Source organism: Equus asinus, chromosome 6 (genome assembly GCF_041296235.1).
Source record: "Equus asinus isolate D_3611 breed Donkey chromosome 6, EquAss-T2T_v2, whole genome shotgun sequence".
NCBI classification, from domain to species: domain Eukaryota; kingdom Metazoa; phylum Chordata; class Mammalia; order Perissodactyla; family Equidae; genus Equus; species Equus asinus.
Window position 1 is genome coordinate 76,274,059 of NC_091795.1, and position 19,234 is coordinate 76,293,292.

A 19,234-nucleotide genomic window follows, 5' to 3' on the forward strand; every position below is an offset into this window, starting at 1 on the left:
CTAGAGGTGACATCACTCTGTAGGATCAGGGGACGGCATTGGAACTGCAATTCCAGCCCATGTGCTTGGGAGGTCTGGGGAAAAAAAGGCTCATTCTCAGAGATTGTTGACATCAATTTTAGTTTTCCAACATGTTTTGAAGGCCCCAAAGCCTCAGATGTCCCTTATCAGAGCAATTGGCTGGCTTAAAGGTCACCTCTCAAATGAAATCTCAAACTGAAAATCGGCCCATAAATGTGAGTCCTTGTGGCTTGTTGCTGCCTGTGCTGAGAGTCACTCCTGGGAGTTCCGGGCAAGAGAGGAGAGTGCAGCCCTGACTTCTGCCTTGGCTTCCAGGAAGATCCTCAGGCTGAAGAAGACTTTGCTAGACTTTGGGCTGCAGTCTTTGGTCTTCACGTGCCCCTAGACTTGTCTGACTGCTGATAAGTGCATATAGCCTGACTGGTGAAGAGAATAACTGAAGACACAGCAAGCCCACCCCAGATGTGTTCTGAAAGAGGCAGCAGCACGGTGAAGGAGGAGCCCCCATTCAGGAGTCAGATGACTGTGTTTGGGTCCTAACACCTGAGGTAACACAAGTGATTGTGTTATCTTCCAACACAAGTGACTGTGTTGTCTTGCAGGGCTCACGTTTCCTCTTGGGTCTCAGATTTTGTTTGTTTGTTTTTTCAATCTGTAGGGAAATAGTAGTTCCTGCCCCACCTGCTAACTAAATTATTTTGAAGAACAAATGGGTCTATAGTTGTAAGTGCTTTTCAAGTATAAGATGCTATGTCATTGTTAGTTAATTTTATTTTGAAAATGATGGAATTGACCAGATGATGACGACCTCAGCTCCCTCCATCCTCGGTAGGTAGCTGGATGGTTTGGAGACCTGCGGGCCTAAGGAAGGAGTAACAACGGAGCTCACACGTCTCAGGGAAAGTGGCCGCCATAATCTCTAGATTAGCTTACTACTTAGGCACTTTTACAAACGCAAAGTATCAGATTATTTCCTCAAGTATATAGAAGAGATGGCTTTGGTTTTGGTCCCTGATCTCAAAAATATCTTCATTTCAATTTCCGTTCACATATCCTACGGGCTGGATTTTCAAAAGCTCCTTGTTCAACCCTAATTTTGGTTCCTGGGTTTTATCAGCCCAAAAAGTGTAGGGTGAAAATGCAGGACCCAGCAAATCCCAGGACAGATCGATGTCTCAGTGTGGCCCGAGTGGCTTCATTGCACACCCAGGTTGGGTGACATGAGGGCTGCCCCACATGCTCAGTGTTTGAGGTGCCTGATTTACCAGTCTGATGAGACCACGGTGTTGGGGGCCTAGAAGACCACTGCGAGAAGACCCTGAAAAGACACCAAGAAAAGTCTTCAGGTCTCAAGTCCTAGTCAAGTAGTCAAGTTCAAGTCCTAGAACTGAATTCTCAGGGGAGGATACTTGGTTGCTGTCTATAGGACCCTGATGACTTTCCCCTTCTGAACAGTGGAGATGGCCCCATTCCCTGCCTTCCTGGGGTGCAGCGCAGCCTGTCTGAATGAGGAGGCTGTACGGGTGTGCTGCCTCCCTGGGGTGAGGGCCCTGAGGTTGTGTGTGGCAGTGAACGGCTCTACACTGGCAGCTGTGCCCAGGCACTTCCCAGCAGCCCAGCAAAAACTCTCTTCTCTGAGTTCACCTTCCTTAACCCATGAACACCCAGTGGGGCTGAGCGGGACCAAGCTGGGCTGTGGCGAAGGGGGCTGCGGGGCTTGCACTGTGATGTTTTCCAAGTATGATCGTCTCCAGAACAAGATCGTGTATCCTTTGCCTGCTGGCTGGTTGCCCATGTGAGGACTGTGATGCAGGGGTCAGCTTGTGAGTGAGTGTGTGCATGTACGTACGTGCACATGTGACCTTTCTAAACTCCAGACTCATTTCACATTCCATGAACTCCTTCAATAGGGGTCCATTGCCCCCGGGATAAAGTCCAATCTCTTTGCTTAGCACAGGAAGGCCTTCCCAACATGCCCCACCTTTCCTCTCCAGTTTGCTTTCTCGTCATGAGCTCAGCACTCCAGTCACACAGAGACAATTGTGAACTACTAATGCTCTATGCTCACTCATTTCTTGGTCTTGGTATAAGCTGTTTCCCAAGTCTTGAATGTCCTTTCTTCCAGGACTTGTCTACTTGGTTAACTCTTACTAGCTCTTTAGGGCTGGGCGAAATATCACCTCCTCCAGGAAGTCTTCCTTGATCTTCCAAGATGGGTTAGGTGCCCTTTGTCTGTGCTAGTCCCATAGAGTGCCCTGTGCACAGCCCTCCTGATGTGCTTTCCACAAGATATTTAACTTGCATTTTCACCCTGGCTTCTATTTTCCTGGGTTGATTGCAAGCTATTAAAGACAGAGATTTCATCTTATTCACCCTCAGCCCTTAACAGGGTACCTGGCATATGGTTGGTAATCAAGACCTGATGTTGACTGTATATGTGAATGAGTGATGGATAAAGGAATGGAGGCAAGCTAGCTCTCTCTAAGCAGTTTGTGTCTCATGCTCCCTGGGGACTTTCCCTCCCTTCTCCCCAGGGAGGAACTGGAGAAATAGAGGTGGGTGAAAGCAGAGAAGCAAAAGTGACTGGAAGTTCTGAAATTGAAGAGGCTAAGGAAGGGCCCTGCAGAGAGTGGAGCATGCATTGGACCTGGAACCTACCAGAAACTTCCTCTTGACTCAGCCTCCAGGGTCAGGCTGAGTAAGATGCGGCTGAAAGTGACCCTAGCTCCTTGCTCCTGCTCAGAGGCCTAGGGTGCATGGATGCCTGACCCCACAGGACTCTGGAGGGGATTGGGCCTCATCTGGGGGAGAGCTTCCTTTGTCCCTAGCCCAGAGTCTTGGGTGGAGAGGTGAGGACACCTAGACAAGAGACAAGAACATAATGTCGAACGAAGAGAAATGACACGAAGCATCACTAAGTCTCCCAGGCCCTGCCCGCAGGTTCACTCTGATGACCTGAGTGGACAATGGAATGACCTTAATCTGAGGTTCCAGCCACTTTTCTGCCAATGCCTGCCTGGCTCCCATCTGTTCCTTGCACCATGTTGCTGTGACCACTGTAGAAGGAATAGGAAGCACCAAGACAAGGCTGCATCCTGTGCAGGTAACCAGCAGAGAGGAGGCTCATGCCACGGCTGCAGATTTGCTTTGTGTTGTTGGGCTGAGCGTCACTGCCTGAGCAGAGGAGGCATCATGGCTGGCCCCTCCTCATCTCCCCAGGGGGCTGTGAGGCAGAAAGAGGAGGTGCCCAGGGCTGAAGCTCCCTCCTGTGGTGGGGGTGGATGTAACATCGCATAGCCCTGAGAGAACCAAGATGTCAGCTGGATTTGGCGGCCAGGGCAGTCCAGCTGTGCCAGAACTGGAGGGAGAAGAGGCAGGGGAACTTCCTCACCTTGACCCTAGTGTGTTTAGGAACCCCTCAACCTTTCTAGATTCAAGATTCCAGATCCTCTGTGCCCCTTGACAAAAAGCACACCCACTCCCTGCTCCCTCGAATGGAAATTCCATCGCACCTTTTGCCTCCCACCCATAGATAATACAAATGTGTACATCCAGGTCTCCAAGCTCACTAAAATGGAGGCCAACAAGGCCTGAAGAAGAGAATTGAGACATATGAGTGTCTGACCAAGGCGTTCTCCCAGGTCACCTGGGAATGGAGTGAAATTAGAGATGCTTCTGGGAAGAGGGGGCAGTAATCTGGGAGGTTTTGTGGAGAGAATCAGGATGCCCTTAGGCAAAGTGGAATAGAGCACAGTGGGAACAGAGAACTATGGGAAGGAAAGGCCATTGTTCCCAGTGCTGGGGAAACTGAGGCAGGGGGTCTTTGGGAGATTACAGTCACAGAAGGTGCCAAGGCTAGCCCAAGTCTTAATCCTCCCCAGACCATTTGAGGAGATGTTATGTTCAGATCACACCTTCCTTGGGTACCTTATGTGAATCTATGAACCAGGGCCTTCAGTTGAACAAGGTGATTATCATCCTCGGGAGGAGCATTTTAGATCAGTTGTGGGAGGTCAGCGCAGGGTGGGGGTGGTATTACTTCATCTCTAGGGCTTCATATCTTAGTCAGGAAAAGGGGAAATTACCAAATTTGCCCAACCTGCAAGAGATATGAGAAGGTGAATTAGGGCTTGTTATTTTCATTGAGGCAAATAGATGAAAGAAAGAATGAACAGTTTAACCACTGGGATCATATCCATATTATCAGGCTAAAAGCCTCCCTTTCCAATGGTACAGATCCTTATTCCTGATGCACTTACTTTGGCTGCAAATAAACTATAGAGTCAGATTCCACTTCTCCTTGTCCATTTATTTTTTTCTCTTGGTATCTATGACACTACGCTTTCCTCATTTTCCTCCTATCTCTGTGTTCACAGCATGTGCTGGCTCCTCCTCTACTCAGCCCCTAATTGCTGCAGCACCCTCTGGCCTGGGCCCCTGCCCTTCTCCATCTTCACACTCCTCCTAGGTGAGTTTAGTATCATCTACTTGAGAACGGCACTCACATTTATATCTTCAGCTATGACCTCTCCTCAGAGGTTAGATTCATTATTTCCAACTGCTTACTTGACCTCACTATATGGATGTTTAATCTTAAACTTAACAAAACCCTCTTTTTCCACTAACTTCTTTCTTTCCCAGTCTTCCTCCATCTGAGTCAGTGGCAAAAGCATCCACCCAATTGCTCAAGACAAGAATCTAGGAGTCACTTATGATTCTTTCCTTCATACACCACACCCAACCCATCCAGTAGTGTCTTCTGTACCTCCAAACCCTGCAATGAAACCTTCCTTTTCTCTCCATTTCTTCTATTGCTGCTTGATCGGGGCCACCACACCTCCTGCCTGGACCACAATAGTGTCCTGGTCTCCTGTTTCTACTCTTGCCCCTACAATCCTAGTCCCACCCAACAGCTAGAGCAATTCTTTAAAATCATAAATTAGATCATATCATGTCCTGCTGAAACTCCCCTAGTGGCTTCCCATCACACTCAGAATAAAAATCAGGATCCCTCCCCTGGCTTATGAAGAGCCACATGATCTGGCTGCTGCCTAATCCCCCAGCCGACTTCTCTTGTCCCAGTGGGTTCCACCCACACTGACCTTTCAGCAGCTCCTGCACCAGGCTTGTGTACTTGCTGTACTCAGAGCATTTGCCTTTGCTGTTCCTTCTGCCTGGAATACACTCTTCCCTGATCCTAATCAAGTTATTAAATTTAACTTAAAGGTCACCTTTTCAGAGTGGCCATTTGTGGCCACTGAAAGCAGCCACTCGTCACTCCAGCTCATGCTGTCCAGTACTAATGCTCTACATAGCACTGACCTCCACCTGGTGTTTTCTTGTTTGTTTTTGTCACTATCTCCCCTACTAGGACATGAGCTTCATGAAACCCGGGACCTCATCTCTCTTCGCTAGTCTGTGCCCAGGGCCTTTGCCATGCCTGGCAAATAACAAGATCTCAGTAAATATTTATGAAATGACTGACTACATACGCTAGGCACTGGAGATACAATTGTCTAGCAATTTTGCTTACATAAGTACCAAGAGAGACTCCCTAGAGAGAGAAAAAATATGAATGTGAGGAATCTCCTTGTAATGAAAGTCTTGCAGATTTGAATGAAAATTCTGTGACAGTCAACACATATAGCAAATTCTACGTGACATGTTTCCCAATTCTTTTGTCCCTAGTGGAAGTCAAGGTTTCCTTCACTTAATAATACAACGGTATTCTGTTTGGAATGAACTGTATTCAGTTGGTTGTTAATAAATGCTGGTTGGGTTGGATTGTGGGATAGCATAGTTACGAGAACAGGACATAGGTCTTCCACTTGGACAAATCTCTCGGCTTTCTTCCTCCTCAGCTCAAGGAAGGATGAGAAGCTCCTTCTGGCTCTCATGATTCCTATTCCTTGAAGGGGCTTTCCTACTAATAACTGACATTGGTTGACAACCTACTGTATGCCAGGTATAATGTTAGGAGTTTCATGTGAATTAGCTCATTGAATCCTCACCACGGCTCTAGAGGTAAATAGTAGGATGTTCCTTATCATACAGACGAGGAACCTATGGCTCAGAGAGGCTTGGTAACCTGGCCAAGGTCACAGTTGGTGAGGGGTGGCGCCAGGATTTGACTTTGTGAAGTGACTGCTACTGCACATTGTCTGTCAACATGGGCTGACTTCAGTTCAGTCGTGTAGGGAGCCTGGGAGGGGTTTTGCCAATGCAAGTGTCTACATCTTCTGCCCCTTTTAGGAGAGAATTGCTAAAAGCCACGGGTCCCAGTGTGGGTTCTGCACCCCCGGCATCGTCATGAGCATGTACACGCTGCTCCGGAACCAGCCCGAGCCCACCATGGAGGAGATCGAGGATGCCTTCCAAGGTACCAGCCTTGAAGCACAGCCAGGGAGGTGGGATGGCAAAGGGGGCTCTGCAGAGGTTGAGCCAGGCCAGAGTGGAAGCCAGGAGTGGGCTAGGAGTTCAAGGTGCTGACCTTTGTAGGAAAGGCTCAGGCCACCCTGACATGGTGGCTAACATCTACCGGAAGGTTGGCCCTCTCTTAGAACACTGTGTGGTTTGGAGACCTCCTGGAGTCTCCTGCTTTAGTGTTTGTCTTCCTGAGGTGTCTTCTTGCCCTCCCCTGCACTGGGACCGGGTGGCAGTGGGTGGCTGGCATGAGAGGAGATTGTTTGGAGAACTCCACAGAAGCTAGTGACATGGCTTCCTTCCCTCTCAGCTTTCACTGCAACGGGACTCTGTAGGACAAAGGCCACATATGAGGAAGGTGGCCATGATTCTGAGCCTTGGGCAGAGACTGGCTTCCCAGTTTTCCTTCTGTGAATGGGCCCAGGAGTCTGGACCAGGTGTCTGTTCCTCGGAATTGAGTAGAGAAGGATGCTCCTCCATTCATCATTCAATCCATCACTTATTCAATCCATTATATTGAGTCCTATCATATGTCAGGCACCATACCGGGTACAAGGGACACAGGGATGAAAGGCACAGTCCCTATTCTCAAGGAGTTCACATGCTGAGGAGGAAGATGATGTAGTTTGATAAGCTCCCTGATAAAGCTATGAGTGGTCACCATGGGAGTATGTAGGAGGGACACCTGATTCAGTCTGGGCATTCTAGGAAGGCTTCCTGGAAGACATGTTAGATATTTTGAAGTCAGGAATACAAGGAGGAAGAGGAGGGTTACAGGCAGAGGAAACAGAATGTTCAAAGACAGCATCTAACACCCGGGAGCAAAGCCACAAACCCCTCACCTGCCCTGGGGCCTGTGCTGACACTGCAACGTTTTCTTTGTACCACAGGGAACTTGTGCCGCTGCACAGGCTACAGACCCATCCTCCAGGGCTTCCGGACCTTCGCCAGGGTAAGTCTGGGCCTCAGCACAGTGTGGTCCTGCTCCCAAAGCAGAGACACTCAGGAATTGCTATTGGAGGGATGGCAAGGGCCTCTGGATTACAGAGAAGAAAGATAAGATGGCCAGTGGCTGGCCCTCTGGTAGCAGACACCTGGCATGGACAGTGGGCTCTGCCATAATTATTCAGGGAGGGGTTGTAATCAACAGCAGGGGGACTTCTCTTCCTGGGTAGGCCTAGACAGCTGGTTCCTGGAAGAGGCATGCTGCCCAAGAGCTGAATTCCTCCAGGGCATTTGGGCTCGGCAGCTTCCCTTGGAGACTGGCACACTCAGCCCGTGGCAGAGGTGCTGAATATGGCATTTAATAACAACGCAGCCTGAGTCAGGACCCGCACCCCTCCTCCTTTCCTCCTCAGCTGCTTTCTGCAGTTGGCAGTCTGCCAAGCTTATGATGCTGCTAATGAGGTCTCCAGACAGTTCGTGACCTCCTGTAGTGTTCATGTAACTCTGAGTTAGAAACCACAGCTGGGGTGGGTGAACATGAGATTATAGACACAGACACATCTGGCAACAGGGACAGAGGGCTGGCCTCTCCTTTCTTGGCTTAATCTCCCCAGATTTCCCCTGATTCCCCAACTAGGACAAGTTGATCCTCACTCCAATCAAACAGTCGTCTCTCAATTTGATTCAGAGTTGAGGGGTGAGTCACAGACTCCCATGCTTTTCACTGACCTTTAGGGTTGGCACATTACAAAAAGGAGTGTTTCATCCAAAGAGCTGCAAAGGGGTGGAGACGGAGACAAGCCTGTGAGGATGGAAAACACCACACCCTGCGGAGTGCTGTTAATGATGAGGAACCAGGAGACGTGAATTTAAATGAAAATGATTGAAAGCTCAGATACGGACTCTGCAGACCTGGGTTAAAATCCCATTCCATCACTTAATTGATGCATGACTTTGAGCAAATTTCTCTGTTTCTAAAATGGGGATTATAATAATACCTCCTTATAGTGTCTGTGGAACGTACTTCTTGTAAAGCTCTTAGAACAATGCCTGGCACATCTTAAGTGTTCAATAAATGGCAACTATAAATTAGGATGAAGATGCATTTCCTTCATTATTCAATATTGGATCTTCATAAATTTCTCAGGCTTCCCTGAGAACCAGGGATTGTTCATCTTGCCCGTGTGTTTATTTCCTAGGAGGCTTCTCAAAGAGCTACAGTCTAACCAGACCTCCTAATTTCTCTAAAGAGAAGGGCTTTTGAGAGTAGCTGACAACTCTGCTCCTTCCCAGGGTTGGAGTTTTATCGTTGTTGAGATGGTTCCCGATTCCACTGTAAGGAGCAGCCCCCCAATCCAGCCGGCAGAGCAGTGCAGAGCAGAGCTGAGTGCTCTGAGCAGCCAGACTGACCAGCATGCAGAGTGTGCTCAGAAGCTCGTGCTCGTTGTTCACTGGAGGCCCCCAAGGCCTTTATCCAGAGTCTTTTAACTCATATTCTACACACAGTTCTAACTAACTTGGTGCTCCACTTTTCACGGCCATTGCACACTCTAGAAAAGGGTGAGGAAGTTCTGCTAGAGCAAGGCACACTATTCCCAGCAAGAAATGACAATGTCCATCTAGCAGCAAGGAAGGAAAGGGAGGAACCACAAAAATAAGACAAACTCAGCAGTCTTTGAGAAAAGTGGAAATCTCTCTGGGGAAACAAAACAGCCTTATTCAGCCTCAGTAGACCTTGAGGGCAGTGATCCATTATTGTAAATCACAATAATTTATGTCCTGAACTCATCAATGAATTATGAAGAAAGAAATCTAAGTAAGAATATGCTGGCATTTTAATTATCTGGCAAATGTACTTCTGTGAAATACATTCTTCCCCACAAGGACTGGGTGAGTGAGGCTGACGCCTTCCTGTGTGCAGGCTCCCCTCACTTCACTTAGGGGCCCTGAAACCCTCCTACTGCAAGAAGAAAGATGAGAAGAAGCACTATAGCAACCCCTCTTTCTATATTACTTTTTGTCTAAATTTGGAGGAGAAGAGCAAAGTGGTGGTGGAAGTTCCAGAATAGAGCAGCTCTGAGATCCACTGTCAAAGCTGTGAATGCAGGAGGGGTCTACACACAGGGCAATGTGTGCAGGGGGTCGAGGCAAGGGAGGGTTTATCTCCCGATGCCAAGTCTGACGGTGCTTTTAGGTTGTCAAAGGCCAAGCCTTTGGCTTCCATGGCTCTCTGGCAGCTTTCTTGGAAACGCTAATTGGTTGTGCCTCATCCTTCAGGAAATCTAGCATGGAATGGTGTTTCCTGTATTCATGTCAGAAGGGCTGCCTCAGCCCCCAATTCCAGGAATTGGCTCTCCTGGAAATGTGCCCGGGGCTGTGCCTGGGACTCTTTCCTACTTTTGCCTCTCAGCACAGCTCCAAGATTCTGGAGTGTCTCCTGAGGCATTGAGCTGAGACTCCTGCCTTCTTGGAGCAAATCAGTCAGATGAACACACCCCTTCCCCACCCTCAATACCTCAGTTCTGGGAGGCAGCAATCTGGACTCTACACTGTGTGCTGCCATATGTGCCCAAAGAGGTCCTGAGCACATCCTTTCCCCACAGGTGATGGGTCATCAGATCTGTACACTTCCTCAAGAACAGGCCCACAGTGACGAATGAAGACTGTTCAGCTTTCTGGCAAGAAGTGCCTATTAAGTAGTGGTGAGGCATCAGGCACACTGGCTGGGCACCTCTCTGGACCAGCACCAGTCTCGGACATCCTTGGTGGGATGCCCACAAAGACCCCAGCTTGAGAGGCACACACCCAAGCCTCGTAGAGCTCTGGAGTGCTGAGGAAACCACTGGGAATTTCTCTCCTAGAGGCTTCCTAAGGAAGCAGCACTGAAGAGAGAAACTGGGTGCAAAGACATGTTTTGATAAAGTAGGACCCAGCTTTTACGGAGAAATTTCCTTAAAATTAAATTTCACTGCTGCTTCCAGGAGAGATTCTATTTGCTTATTCATAAGTTATTTAGTCTACATTAACCAAGCAACAGAAAGTAGTTAAAGCAGAGGCAAGCAGGATGAAGTTGGGGTATCTGCTATTCCTGTTGATTCTGGAATAGGTATCAGAGCTAGATTTCATTGGAGATTAACAATCTAGGTTCTTTAACTCCTGTGAAAACTCTTTGGAAATATTTTTGTGTGAGTGGTTGTCATCTCTCTAGGATGGTGGATGCTGTGGAGGAAAGGGGGACAACCCAAACTGCTGCATGAACCAGAAGAAAGACCAGATGGTAAGTGGGTCCTTCTCTCCCTGGAAGCCTAGGGGCAAATCTCAGATCAAAGGAGCCCGTGGGCTCTCTCCACACTCTTGGCGGTGGTGGCTGGAAGAGGAAATGGCTATGCCCAGACTATGAGGGCAGTGAATGTGCATGTTTAGCCCTGGGTCCTTTCACAAGACTTCCTTGTTCCTGCCTTCCAGGAGCTGCCTGCCCCTCTGCCAGCCTGCTGAAGGCTGCAAACGAGCTCTGTTGGACAAAGGGCTGGGCTGGTCCTATAGGGCACCTTAAAGGAGGGGATACTCTACCACCCATCTGTTCCCTTTTCCAGCAGGTCATCCTCTCGCCATCTTTATTCAACCCAGAGGAGTTCATGCCCCTGGATCCCACTCAGGAGCCCATCTTCCCCCCAGAGTTGCTGGTAGGTGATGCCTCAGGGAGAGGCCCAATCAAGTCTCTGTGCCATGACCCATTTTATTTCAGACTCTTGGGATCTCTGTATCCTCCTTGTCCTTTAGGTTTCAGCCTGCATTTCCCTTCCTTGCTCTGACACCCAGAGGTCAAGTCTCTCTGCCACACACTCCCACGGGACCCACACTTCTCTCCTTCTCCCACGTGTCACTCGAGAAAAAGGAGTCAATCTCTCTGCCACATCATGTACAGGAACAGATGCTCCAGAAGTATCTGCTAACTTCCTGGGTAAATCTAATGTATAAGCCCCCAAACAACCCACTCTGCTCTCTGTAAGCAGTCCATCTATTTAAAAAATGAACAAATTGAAAAAGAATGCTGTATCTAAAGACACAATCCATGGCTTGCAGCTCTGTCTTAAGGATGCCTCACACACCCACTTTCTCACCTTGATGATTCTGCCCCTTCACCTCAACGTTCATGGTGAAGGAAGAATCGAGTTTCACAAATGCAGATTTCTCAGGAGGTATTGAGCACATGAAACTGCCTTATGAGTTCAGTGGGCCAGAGAGAAGGGCTTTGCAGCAGGCAGCTGGAATATCTTTCTCCAGGTTGTGAAAACTGAAAAAAAAAATGTGATTTGGGGTTTTCTCTGCAGTCCTGTGTCACCCCACATACACTAGAACCAGCCCCTCTTTGCCTTCACTTCTGACATCTCTTTCTTCACGACCTCTATCCCCTCCTATACCTTGTCCCCTGTACCCCCTGGGGACAGTGGGGGCAGGGCAAGGAACCTGGGCTTTTGGTCAGGACAGTTCAAGTCACCTTGTGGCGGGTGACCTTCCACAGGTCCCATAACCTTGATCCTCAGGTGCCTTCACCTGTAGAAGATGGGGCTGACAATGCCTCCTTCACCAGGGTCTCCTAAAGACCAAGAGAGAGAATGCATGTGAGAGCCGCAATGCAGTTCCCGCCTCAACATGTAGTAGTTCCCCTCACTTCTGCCCTGACACGTGTTTTCATTCTGAATTCAGGATTAAACAAGTGGTAGAACAGTTGACCCCACTGTGGACTTAAGGCAATTTATCAGGGGAATGGCCGTGGGAAGGAGGAGACAGTGGGGTAAGAAAACTACGTCTTGCAGAGACTGAAAGACGCTCCTCAGAAGCAGCTGCGTTTTGAAGGGGAGCGTGTGACCTGGATCCAGGCATCAACCCTGAAGGAGCTGCTGGACCTCAAAGCACAGCATCCAGAGGCCAAGCTGGTGGTGGGGAACACGGAGATCGGTAAGGGCTCAGGGCAGGCTCTGAGGACCGCCTGAGGGCCTGGGGACCCACCGAGGAACACGGACACTTGAATTCCTATGAAGACCCCTAGCTTTGGAGTCACACAGCCCAGTTCAACCCCTTGCTGGCCGCGTGAAGTCAGAACATTTACTTCTTCTCTGCCCTCGCTTTCCCATTTCACATATGGGAGTAACAATACCTCCTCAAGGGTTGTTCTGAGTATTAACTGAGATCTTTGCTGACTGTTCTCCATAAATGTTTTCAGAGAGCCAGCTATGTGCCAGGTGTTCTGGGAGGGACTGGGGTGCCTAGATCAGTTGGACGTAATTCCTTCCCTGGAGTGTCTCCCAGTCAGAGGTAGGAGGGAGCAATGGAGGCAAAGTGTCTAAGCTGCTGCCTGATGGACACTAGGGGTTCCATAAAGGTCACTCTCTTGCCCCCCACTTTTCCTGGGGACGATCTGGTAAGGCAAAGGAGAGGAGATGTCCAAGCGTGACCGTGTTTGTATTGCCTATGACTGTGGCCACCAGTCTTGTTGAGACATGAGGCCCATGATATGTGAACAGGCCCAGGAGACTTGAGACCTGGCTGAGCCCGTTTCCACTGTGCTGGATCCCAAGCCCAGTGAGGACCCAAGGTGAGGATTGTGGCACAGCGGAGGTCTGCCTTAAAGGACCTCCGGTTTGGGGGGACTAGACATGCTTTTAAGCAGCCAGTTCAGCTTGTAGGAGACTCCTGGCTCTGGTTCTGGAAGGAGCCCCTGGGCTCTGTTGGATCTGCAGAGCTGGCCCTGCCCTGTGAGCACAGGTGCGGTAGAGTCCCCAGCTGCAGCAATGTGACACATGGGTTGGCAGGGTGGCCTGTGAGACGGGCTCAGGTGACGTGATCATGATGGCCCGAGTAGCCATGGCCTGAGGTCACAAGAGTGAAGGTAGAGAATGACTGGCTGGAAGAATCTTTGGGGTCCTTTGACACATGACGTGTTCCTTGCCATAAGTCACATCCCGTCCTGGACCCACTTAGATTCCAACAGAAAGAAATTCACAAAAACTTTATAAACTTCAAGTTAGAAATAATTTCTTAATCTCACTCCGTCTGCTCCACCCGCTCCTCCCTTGTACACACACCCCACCAGTGTAACCCCACAGCCAGGGCAGGGTGTTGGGGGCAGCCGGGTGGAGAGAGAACCTTACCCAGATGGGCCACTTTCTGTCTCCATCTGCATTCTATGTCCTGGGAGCTGATATTCAAACTGGCCAGACTCCTGGAACCCTCAGGAATTCCCAACAGCACATGGGAGGGTGGGGGATGCACAGACATTTCTTTTTAACCTTTCCCACCTATGGCCCTGTGGGCGGGGCTGGGGGAGGCGCTGTGGTCTGGGGGGACAGAGGCACGTCTGTCTGTTCATAGAACTGTCTAACTTCAGTGGCCGCAAAGGACAGAACCCAGGCCTGGACATGTGGTCCCCCAAAGCTGTGCACCTTGAGGAACCCAGACGCACGTGGGGACCGGGTGGCAGATTTGAGGTTTTCCCTCATTCACTTTTCCCTCTTGTCTGAATGTCGGACTTTCATGTTATCATTACTATCACACCCCACTCTAACAGTAGGTCCAGTACTGCAATGTGCCCGTTCTTAGCTGTGTAATTTGGGCAAGAATCTTAACTTCCCTGTGCCTCAGTTTCCTCATCTGTAAACAGAGAAAATCACTGTCTCATAGGGCTGCTGTGAGCTTTAAATGAGTCAAAATGTGTAAAGTACTTAGAAGGGTTCCTGACCTATTTTAATACTTGGTGTTTTCTATTACTGTTACTAAACACCTGCAAACCCAACACACACACACAGATACACAGACACACACACACAGGAGTGAATTCAAGTTCATCTCATCTGAATTGGGACAGTTTTTTTGAGGGAGGGAAAGACATAGCTTCGGGGCTGACAGTGTGGAACCGCGCTTACCCCATCTCGTCCATGGCCTCCTCATCCCGAGACGCCCACTGGCCGGTCACACTGTGACTATGGCGTCGTCCCACGCAGTGGTGGAAAGAATGCCGCAGGCTGCCCCGGGGATAAAGGACCGGCCTGCAACCTCAGGCTTCCATTTCTCTCCAGGCATCGAGATGAAGTTTAAGAACAGGCTGTTTCCTCTGATCGTGTGCCCAGCCTGGATCCCCGAGCTGAACTCAGTGGAGCATGGAGAGGAAGGTAAGGAGGTTCGCCTGAGCCCACAGAGGGGCTGGGACACTGGGAGTTGCTCACCTGGAGGGGATGGCGGGTCCCCAGAAAGCCTCGCCTTTGGCTCTCGCTGCTGCCTGCTGCTCCGGGAGCTGCCCTGTGCAGGGGAAGCGGCTCACCCCTTCACGGCCTGCCTCTGCTGAGCATCCGTGGTAGGGTGCCAGCAGCAAGGGCTGTGGGGTTTTTGGTAGTTGTTCTCTAACCTGGCTACACGTTACAATCGCTCATGGGGGTAAGGGTAGGTGGGGGCAGATCTTGGGTGCTTTTTTTAAAAATGCTGGGACTTAGCTCTTAGAGATCTGATTTTACTGAGTTGAAAGCCTTTACTTTAGGGAAAAGAGCACTCTGGTTGTAGGATCAAGAGACCTGGGGTTGAGTCCTGGCTCTTTTATTAGCTGTGTGGCATTGGACAAATTAACCTCTCTGGACCTTAATGTTTTTATCCATATAAGGATGTGAGACCTGGTTCAGCCTCACTCAGGTTGCTGTAAAGCTTGATAGGAGCTGTGTGTGAAAGGGTTTTCTGAGCTGCGAAGGGAATCGCTGTTATTCTGAGCGTGTGTTCCCAGGTATCTCCTTTGGAGCCTCCTGCCCCCTGAGCTGTGTGGAAAAGACCCTGCTGGATGCAGTTGCCCAGCTTCCTACTTACAAAACAGAGGTGTTCAGAGGCGTCCTGGAGCAGCTGCGCTGGTTTGCTGGGAAGCAGGTCAAGTCTGTGGCTGTGAGTCTCTGTTCAGGGGCCCGTAACGCCCAGGGGGTCGGCCTTTCTCACAAGTCCCGGGGGCTAGACTGGCCTCTGCTGCAGACCCAGTGGGCCTCAAACTTTAATGCTTAGAACTGCCTAGGGTGCTTGTTGAAACTGTAGGTTCCTAGGCCCCGCTCTCAGAGATTCTGACTCTGGGGCCAGGATGGTGCCCCACGGTGCTTCTGATGACAGCGGTCTGCTGGCCTCTCTGGGAAACGCTTGCTCTGTGGCTCAGTCTTTACCCCTGAGGTTGGAGACATGAAGCCGCCTGCCCTTCTCTGCCTGCACTTGGCTGAGGCCCTAGGCAGGTGCATGAGAGATGAGTTAGGGAGAAGCCAAACTTCAGAAGGGGACTTCCTTCCAGTGTTGGGGGAGAGCCAGAGATGGACCCCCTGAAAGGAGGGAGGCGTCCACCTAGTGACTGTTCACAATCAGCCTGCAGACTAACCCCCACATTCCCAGTCTGCAGATGGTGCTCACACACCCGGTGCCATTTGAGGCTCGCGACAGTTGATGGCATTGGGAGGAAAGCCACCCCTTCAGTTGTATTTTTCACCATCTTTTAAATTAAAATAAAAAACCAAATAAAGCAAAACAGCCTACTGCCCTTCCCTGCACCCCTCCCCAAGCACCTGCCACTTCCAGCTGTAGATGAGGAGACAGACTCAGAAAGCTCCCCTGCGCTCCCCAGCTCGGCTGGAACCCACTTCCAGGAAGGGTTTGTTTTCACTGTGCAACTGGTCTTCTTCCTCTTTTCTGATAACGAGAACCCTGTGCTGATTCTCCTCCATTCTTTGCCAAGTTGCCAGGAAGCTCAGGTCCAATTGGAGCAAATTGTTCATCCTTAAGTCTTCCTCCTCTTTTTCCTTGATCCTTATCTTCTATTTCTAATTTACTAACTCTCTATGGCCTCGGCGATAAAACACCTCAACCTTCTCAGAAAAAGGGTGAATGAGTTCAAACAAACAAACCAACAAATTTAAAAGGGTTTGCCCTGCTTTACCGAGAGGGGAGTTTCAGAGCTGGGACCCATGCCCAAGCATTCAGCTCTCGAGTTTTGCACGTTGTTCTGAATTCCCGAGTTCTCACGGTGCCAGTTTTGTGTCTACAGGGGCTGGAGGTCCCCAGGGCTTTCCTTCCATAGGTGTCACCCTCCTGCCCTGTGTTTGGGAGCCAGCTGGGTGAGCCAGGCTTTCCTGGCTGGGCTCTCACACACTCTCTCTGCTTGTCCTAGTCCGTTGGAGGGAACATCATCACTGCCAGCCCCATCTCCGACCTCAACCCTGTGTTCATGGCCAGCGGGGCCAAGCTGACCATGGTGTCTAGAGGTGAGCTGCCTCATACAGAGGTCAGGAAAGAGGGTCGCGGGGGAGAAAAGTCTCTCAAGATAGGTCATGTTCTGAAGAAACAGAGCCCTAAGTTCAATGATCCAGCTGTCCTGAGGGTCCCTGGAGGCTGCAAGGGAGATGGACTCAGATTGGGGGCCAGGAGAGCTGGGCCATTGTTTATTAAGAATTCCCAACAGGCTCTGTCACCAGATGCCTTACCCAGTGTTGTGCTGGAGCCAGAATGCACCAGCTCACCATAGCTGATGGCTGGATTTCTTGGGAGTCTGTGGGTGTTTGTTAAAGGAGGCCATTATTAAAAATTAAATTATATAAGCTTACAACAAGACAAATTACCTTAAAAATGAAGATAATAAATACTCACAATACTCTTGATTATTCTACTTCATTTTGCTACATCTATGCTCTCGAGGTTATTTCCATCTATTGTATCTGTAGAGTGGATATGCAAGGCAATGGCGAGCTTCGGTGCCCCTTTCCTTGTTGGGGGGGGTCCCCAAAACCTCCCCCAGGTTTGAAGACTTGCCAGGAGGACTGAAGGACTCAGCAGAGAGTTGTACTCGTGGCTACAACTTGTTACAGCGGGAAGGATACAAAGCAACCTCAGCAAAGGGAAAAGGTGCAGGGGGTATGGGGAAATCAGGCACCAGCTTCCAGAGTCTTCTCCCATTGGGGTCAGACAGGACATACTTATCTCCCCCAGCAACAAGCTGAGTTGTGACAACATATGTGAGATGCTGTCTACTGGGGAAGCCTGTTAGAGTCCAGTACCCAGGGCTTTATTGAGAGCTGGTCACACAGCTCTGCCTGGCACATAGCAAAAATCCAGACTCCCAGAAGGAAAGCAGGGGTTCAGTGTAAACAATCATGTTTGTACAAGCAGCTCAGGCTGAGTGAGTCATTCTTATTGGGCAATGATGGGAATTCTTGCAAGATCCAAGTTCCCGGAGGACAGCAAAGGCCGACCTGGTAAGCAGGCCTTCAGAGGATAGCAGGCCTGCTGTGTCAACTCTTTGCTACCCTCTTTCCAACTTCATAGTGATGTCACTCTTGTAGCCGGAAATTACTATGGTGGGAGTATTTATACCACAAAAACTAGCAAATACTGAGAATTAGAGCTTCTTTCTCCCGAAAGAATTGGTTGTTAAAATTCACCAGACACCATTGCTCAAGGATGTCAGTTGGAGGACCTTGGCCCCGAGTGTGCCAGCCATCCCCTCTGACTGCAGGCATCAGAGAGCAGGATGGAGAATCCACTGGCGGGCTGTCCTGTGCCCTCTCACGCTGACCCCTCTTCCTCTTGCCTCTGTACAGGCACCAGGAGAACCATTCGCATGGACCACACCTTCTTCCCTGGCTACAGAAAGACCCTGCTGGGTCCGGAGGAGATTCTGCTTGCTATCGAGATCCCCTACAGCAGGGAGGTGAGGTGCTGTGCCGAGTCACTCCTCCTGCCAGGCTCCAGACAAGGAGACCAGAGTCTGCTCGGGACCAACCTCAGCAGCTCTCAACTTTAAGTTGGTGTTCTTGTCTCTGAACTTTGCCTTTAACCAACCATATGTCTCCCTGGACAGTGAGAAGGGTCAGGGTAGGGGTGCACAGGGTGTGGACTACGAAACCAGACAGCTCGATGTGTGATCCCGAGTGGATCATTTCACTCTTCTGAGCCCTGATTTCCTCATCTGTAAAATGGACACAATGTTACCTACTGGGCAGGTGGTTGTGAGGACTGTAAAGAAATAATTTGTAAGGTTCCTGGCAGATGTCTGGGAGGCAGTGGAGGTCACCAGCTGGTTTTACAACACAATTCCGTGAGCACATTGGTTGTCAAATATCCCTGCCCCAGGCCAGAGGAGACTGGGTTTCACACCGTGAAGCGTGGTTTTTGTGTGCTGAGTGGAGAAGCTGCCTGTCAGTCAAATCCACACGTGCTGACTTTGAGCTCGATGAGTTGTTCAGCCACTGACCTTTCTCTGGGTTGTCTTGGGCGGATTTCTGCTCCACAAGCCGGTTTTCTGGCCTGTTTGGGCAGGTCTGGGCTCCTCTGGCTACTCGCTCTTCTTCCTTGGGGCCTGTGGTGGCTCTCCTGCTCAGGTTGTCTGTCTCCCTGCAGATCTTGATCGCACAGCTCAAGGCGCATTCCATGATGGGCCCTTTAGAAAGGTGACGTGTGAGAGGCTGGCAACCAGCTGTAAAGGGGGCTGTTAAGGCTTCACCACAGCCAGTGCTTCAGCGCGGGTACAAGGCGTGTTTAATGAGAATGCTAATTCAATTAGAGCAGTGATGCCCCAGAGGTGGTTTCTTAATGATTTCCTAGATTGTCTTTACAGACCATTTTGAGCAGTGGTGGCCAGAGTTTTGCATTTCACAGATCTGAAAAAATGTTAAAGACATTGTGTGGGGGAAAAGAGGAGGAAACAGGCACAGCCCTCCCCAGTTTTGATTTTGCCAGGCAGGGACATTAACAACACAAAAATCATTTCATAAAGGAAGATTTTATGCCCAGAATTAGGAAGGCTTTCTCAAGAAGGAACAGTTGACAACCTGACACCGAC

At 49.8% G+C, this 19,234-nt stretch overlaps 1 protein-coding gene across 8 annotated transcripts in view; it reads left to right on the top strand.

Annotated features, from left to right (window-relative positions):
* The window catches only part of XDH (xanthine dehydrogenase), a 58,853-nt gene that overhangs the window by 7,299 nt on the left and 32,320 nt on the right, over positions 1 to 19,234 (top strand). For 2 of the 8 annotated variants that reach the window (XM_070512316.1, XM_070512315.1), the window contains exons 3-14: positions 1,690 to 1,786; positions 3,016 to 3,124; positions 4,398 to 4,489; positions 6,274 to 6,400; positions 7,335 to 7,396; positions 10,598 to 10,666; positions 10,983 to 11,072; positions 12,207 to 12,348; positions 14,466 to 14,558; positions 15,158 to 15,309; positions 16,568 to 16,661; positions 17,994 to 18,103. In XM_070512316.1, coding sequence (XP_070368417.1) covers positions 6,331 to 6,400; positions 7,335 to 7,396; positions 10,598 to 10,666; positions 10,983 to 11,072; positions 12,207 to 12,348; positions 14,466 to 14,558; positions 15,158 to 15,309; positions 16,568 to 16,661; positions 17,994 to 18,103 — 882 coding nt within the window. In that variant the 5' untranslated portion in view covers positions 1,690 to 1,786; positions 3,016 to 3,124; positions 4,398 to 4,489; positions 6,274 to 6,330. Of the gene's footprint in view, positions 1 to 1,689; positions 1,845 to 3,015; positions 3,125 to 4,397; positions 4,490 to 6,273; positions 6,401 to 7,334; positions 7,397 to 10,597; positions 10,667 to 10,982; positions 11,073 to 12,206; positions 12,349 to 14,465; positions 14,559 to 15,157; positions 15,310 to 16,567; positions 16,662 to 17,993; positions 18,104 to 19,234 lie in introns of all 8 variants that reach the window. The other 6 variants (XM_014866457.3, XM_014866458.3, XM_014866459.3 and 3 more) reach the window with 4 other exon arrangements.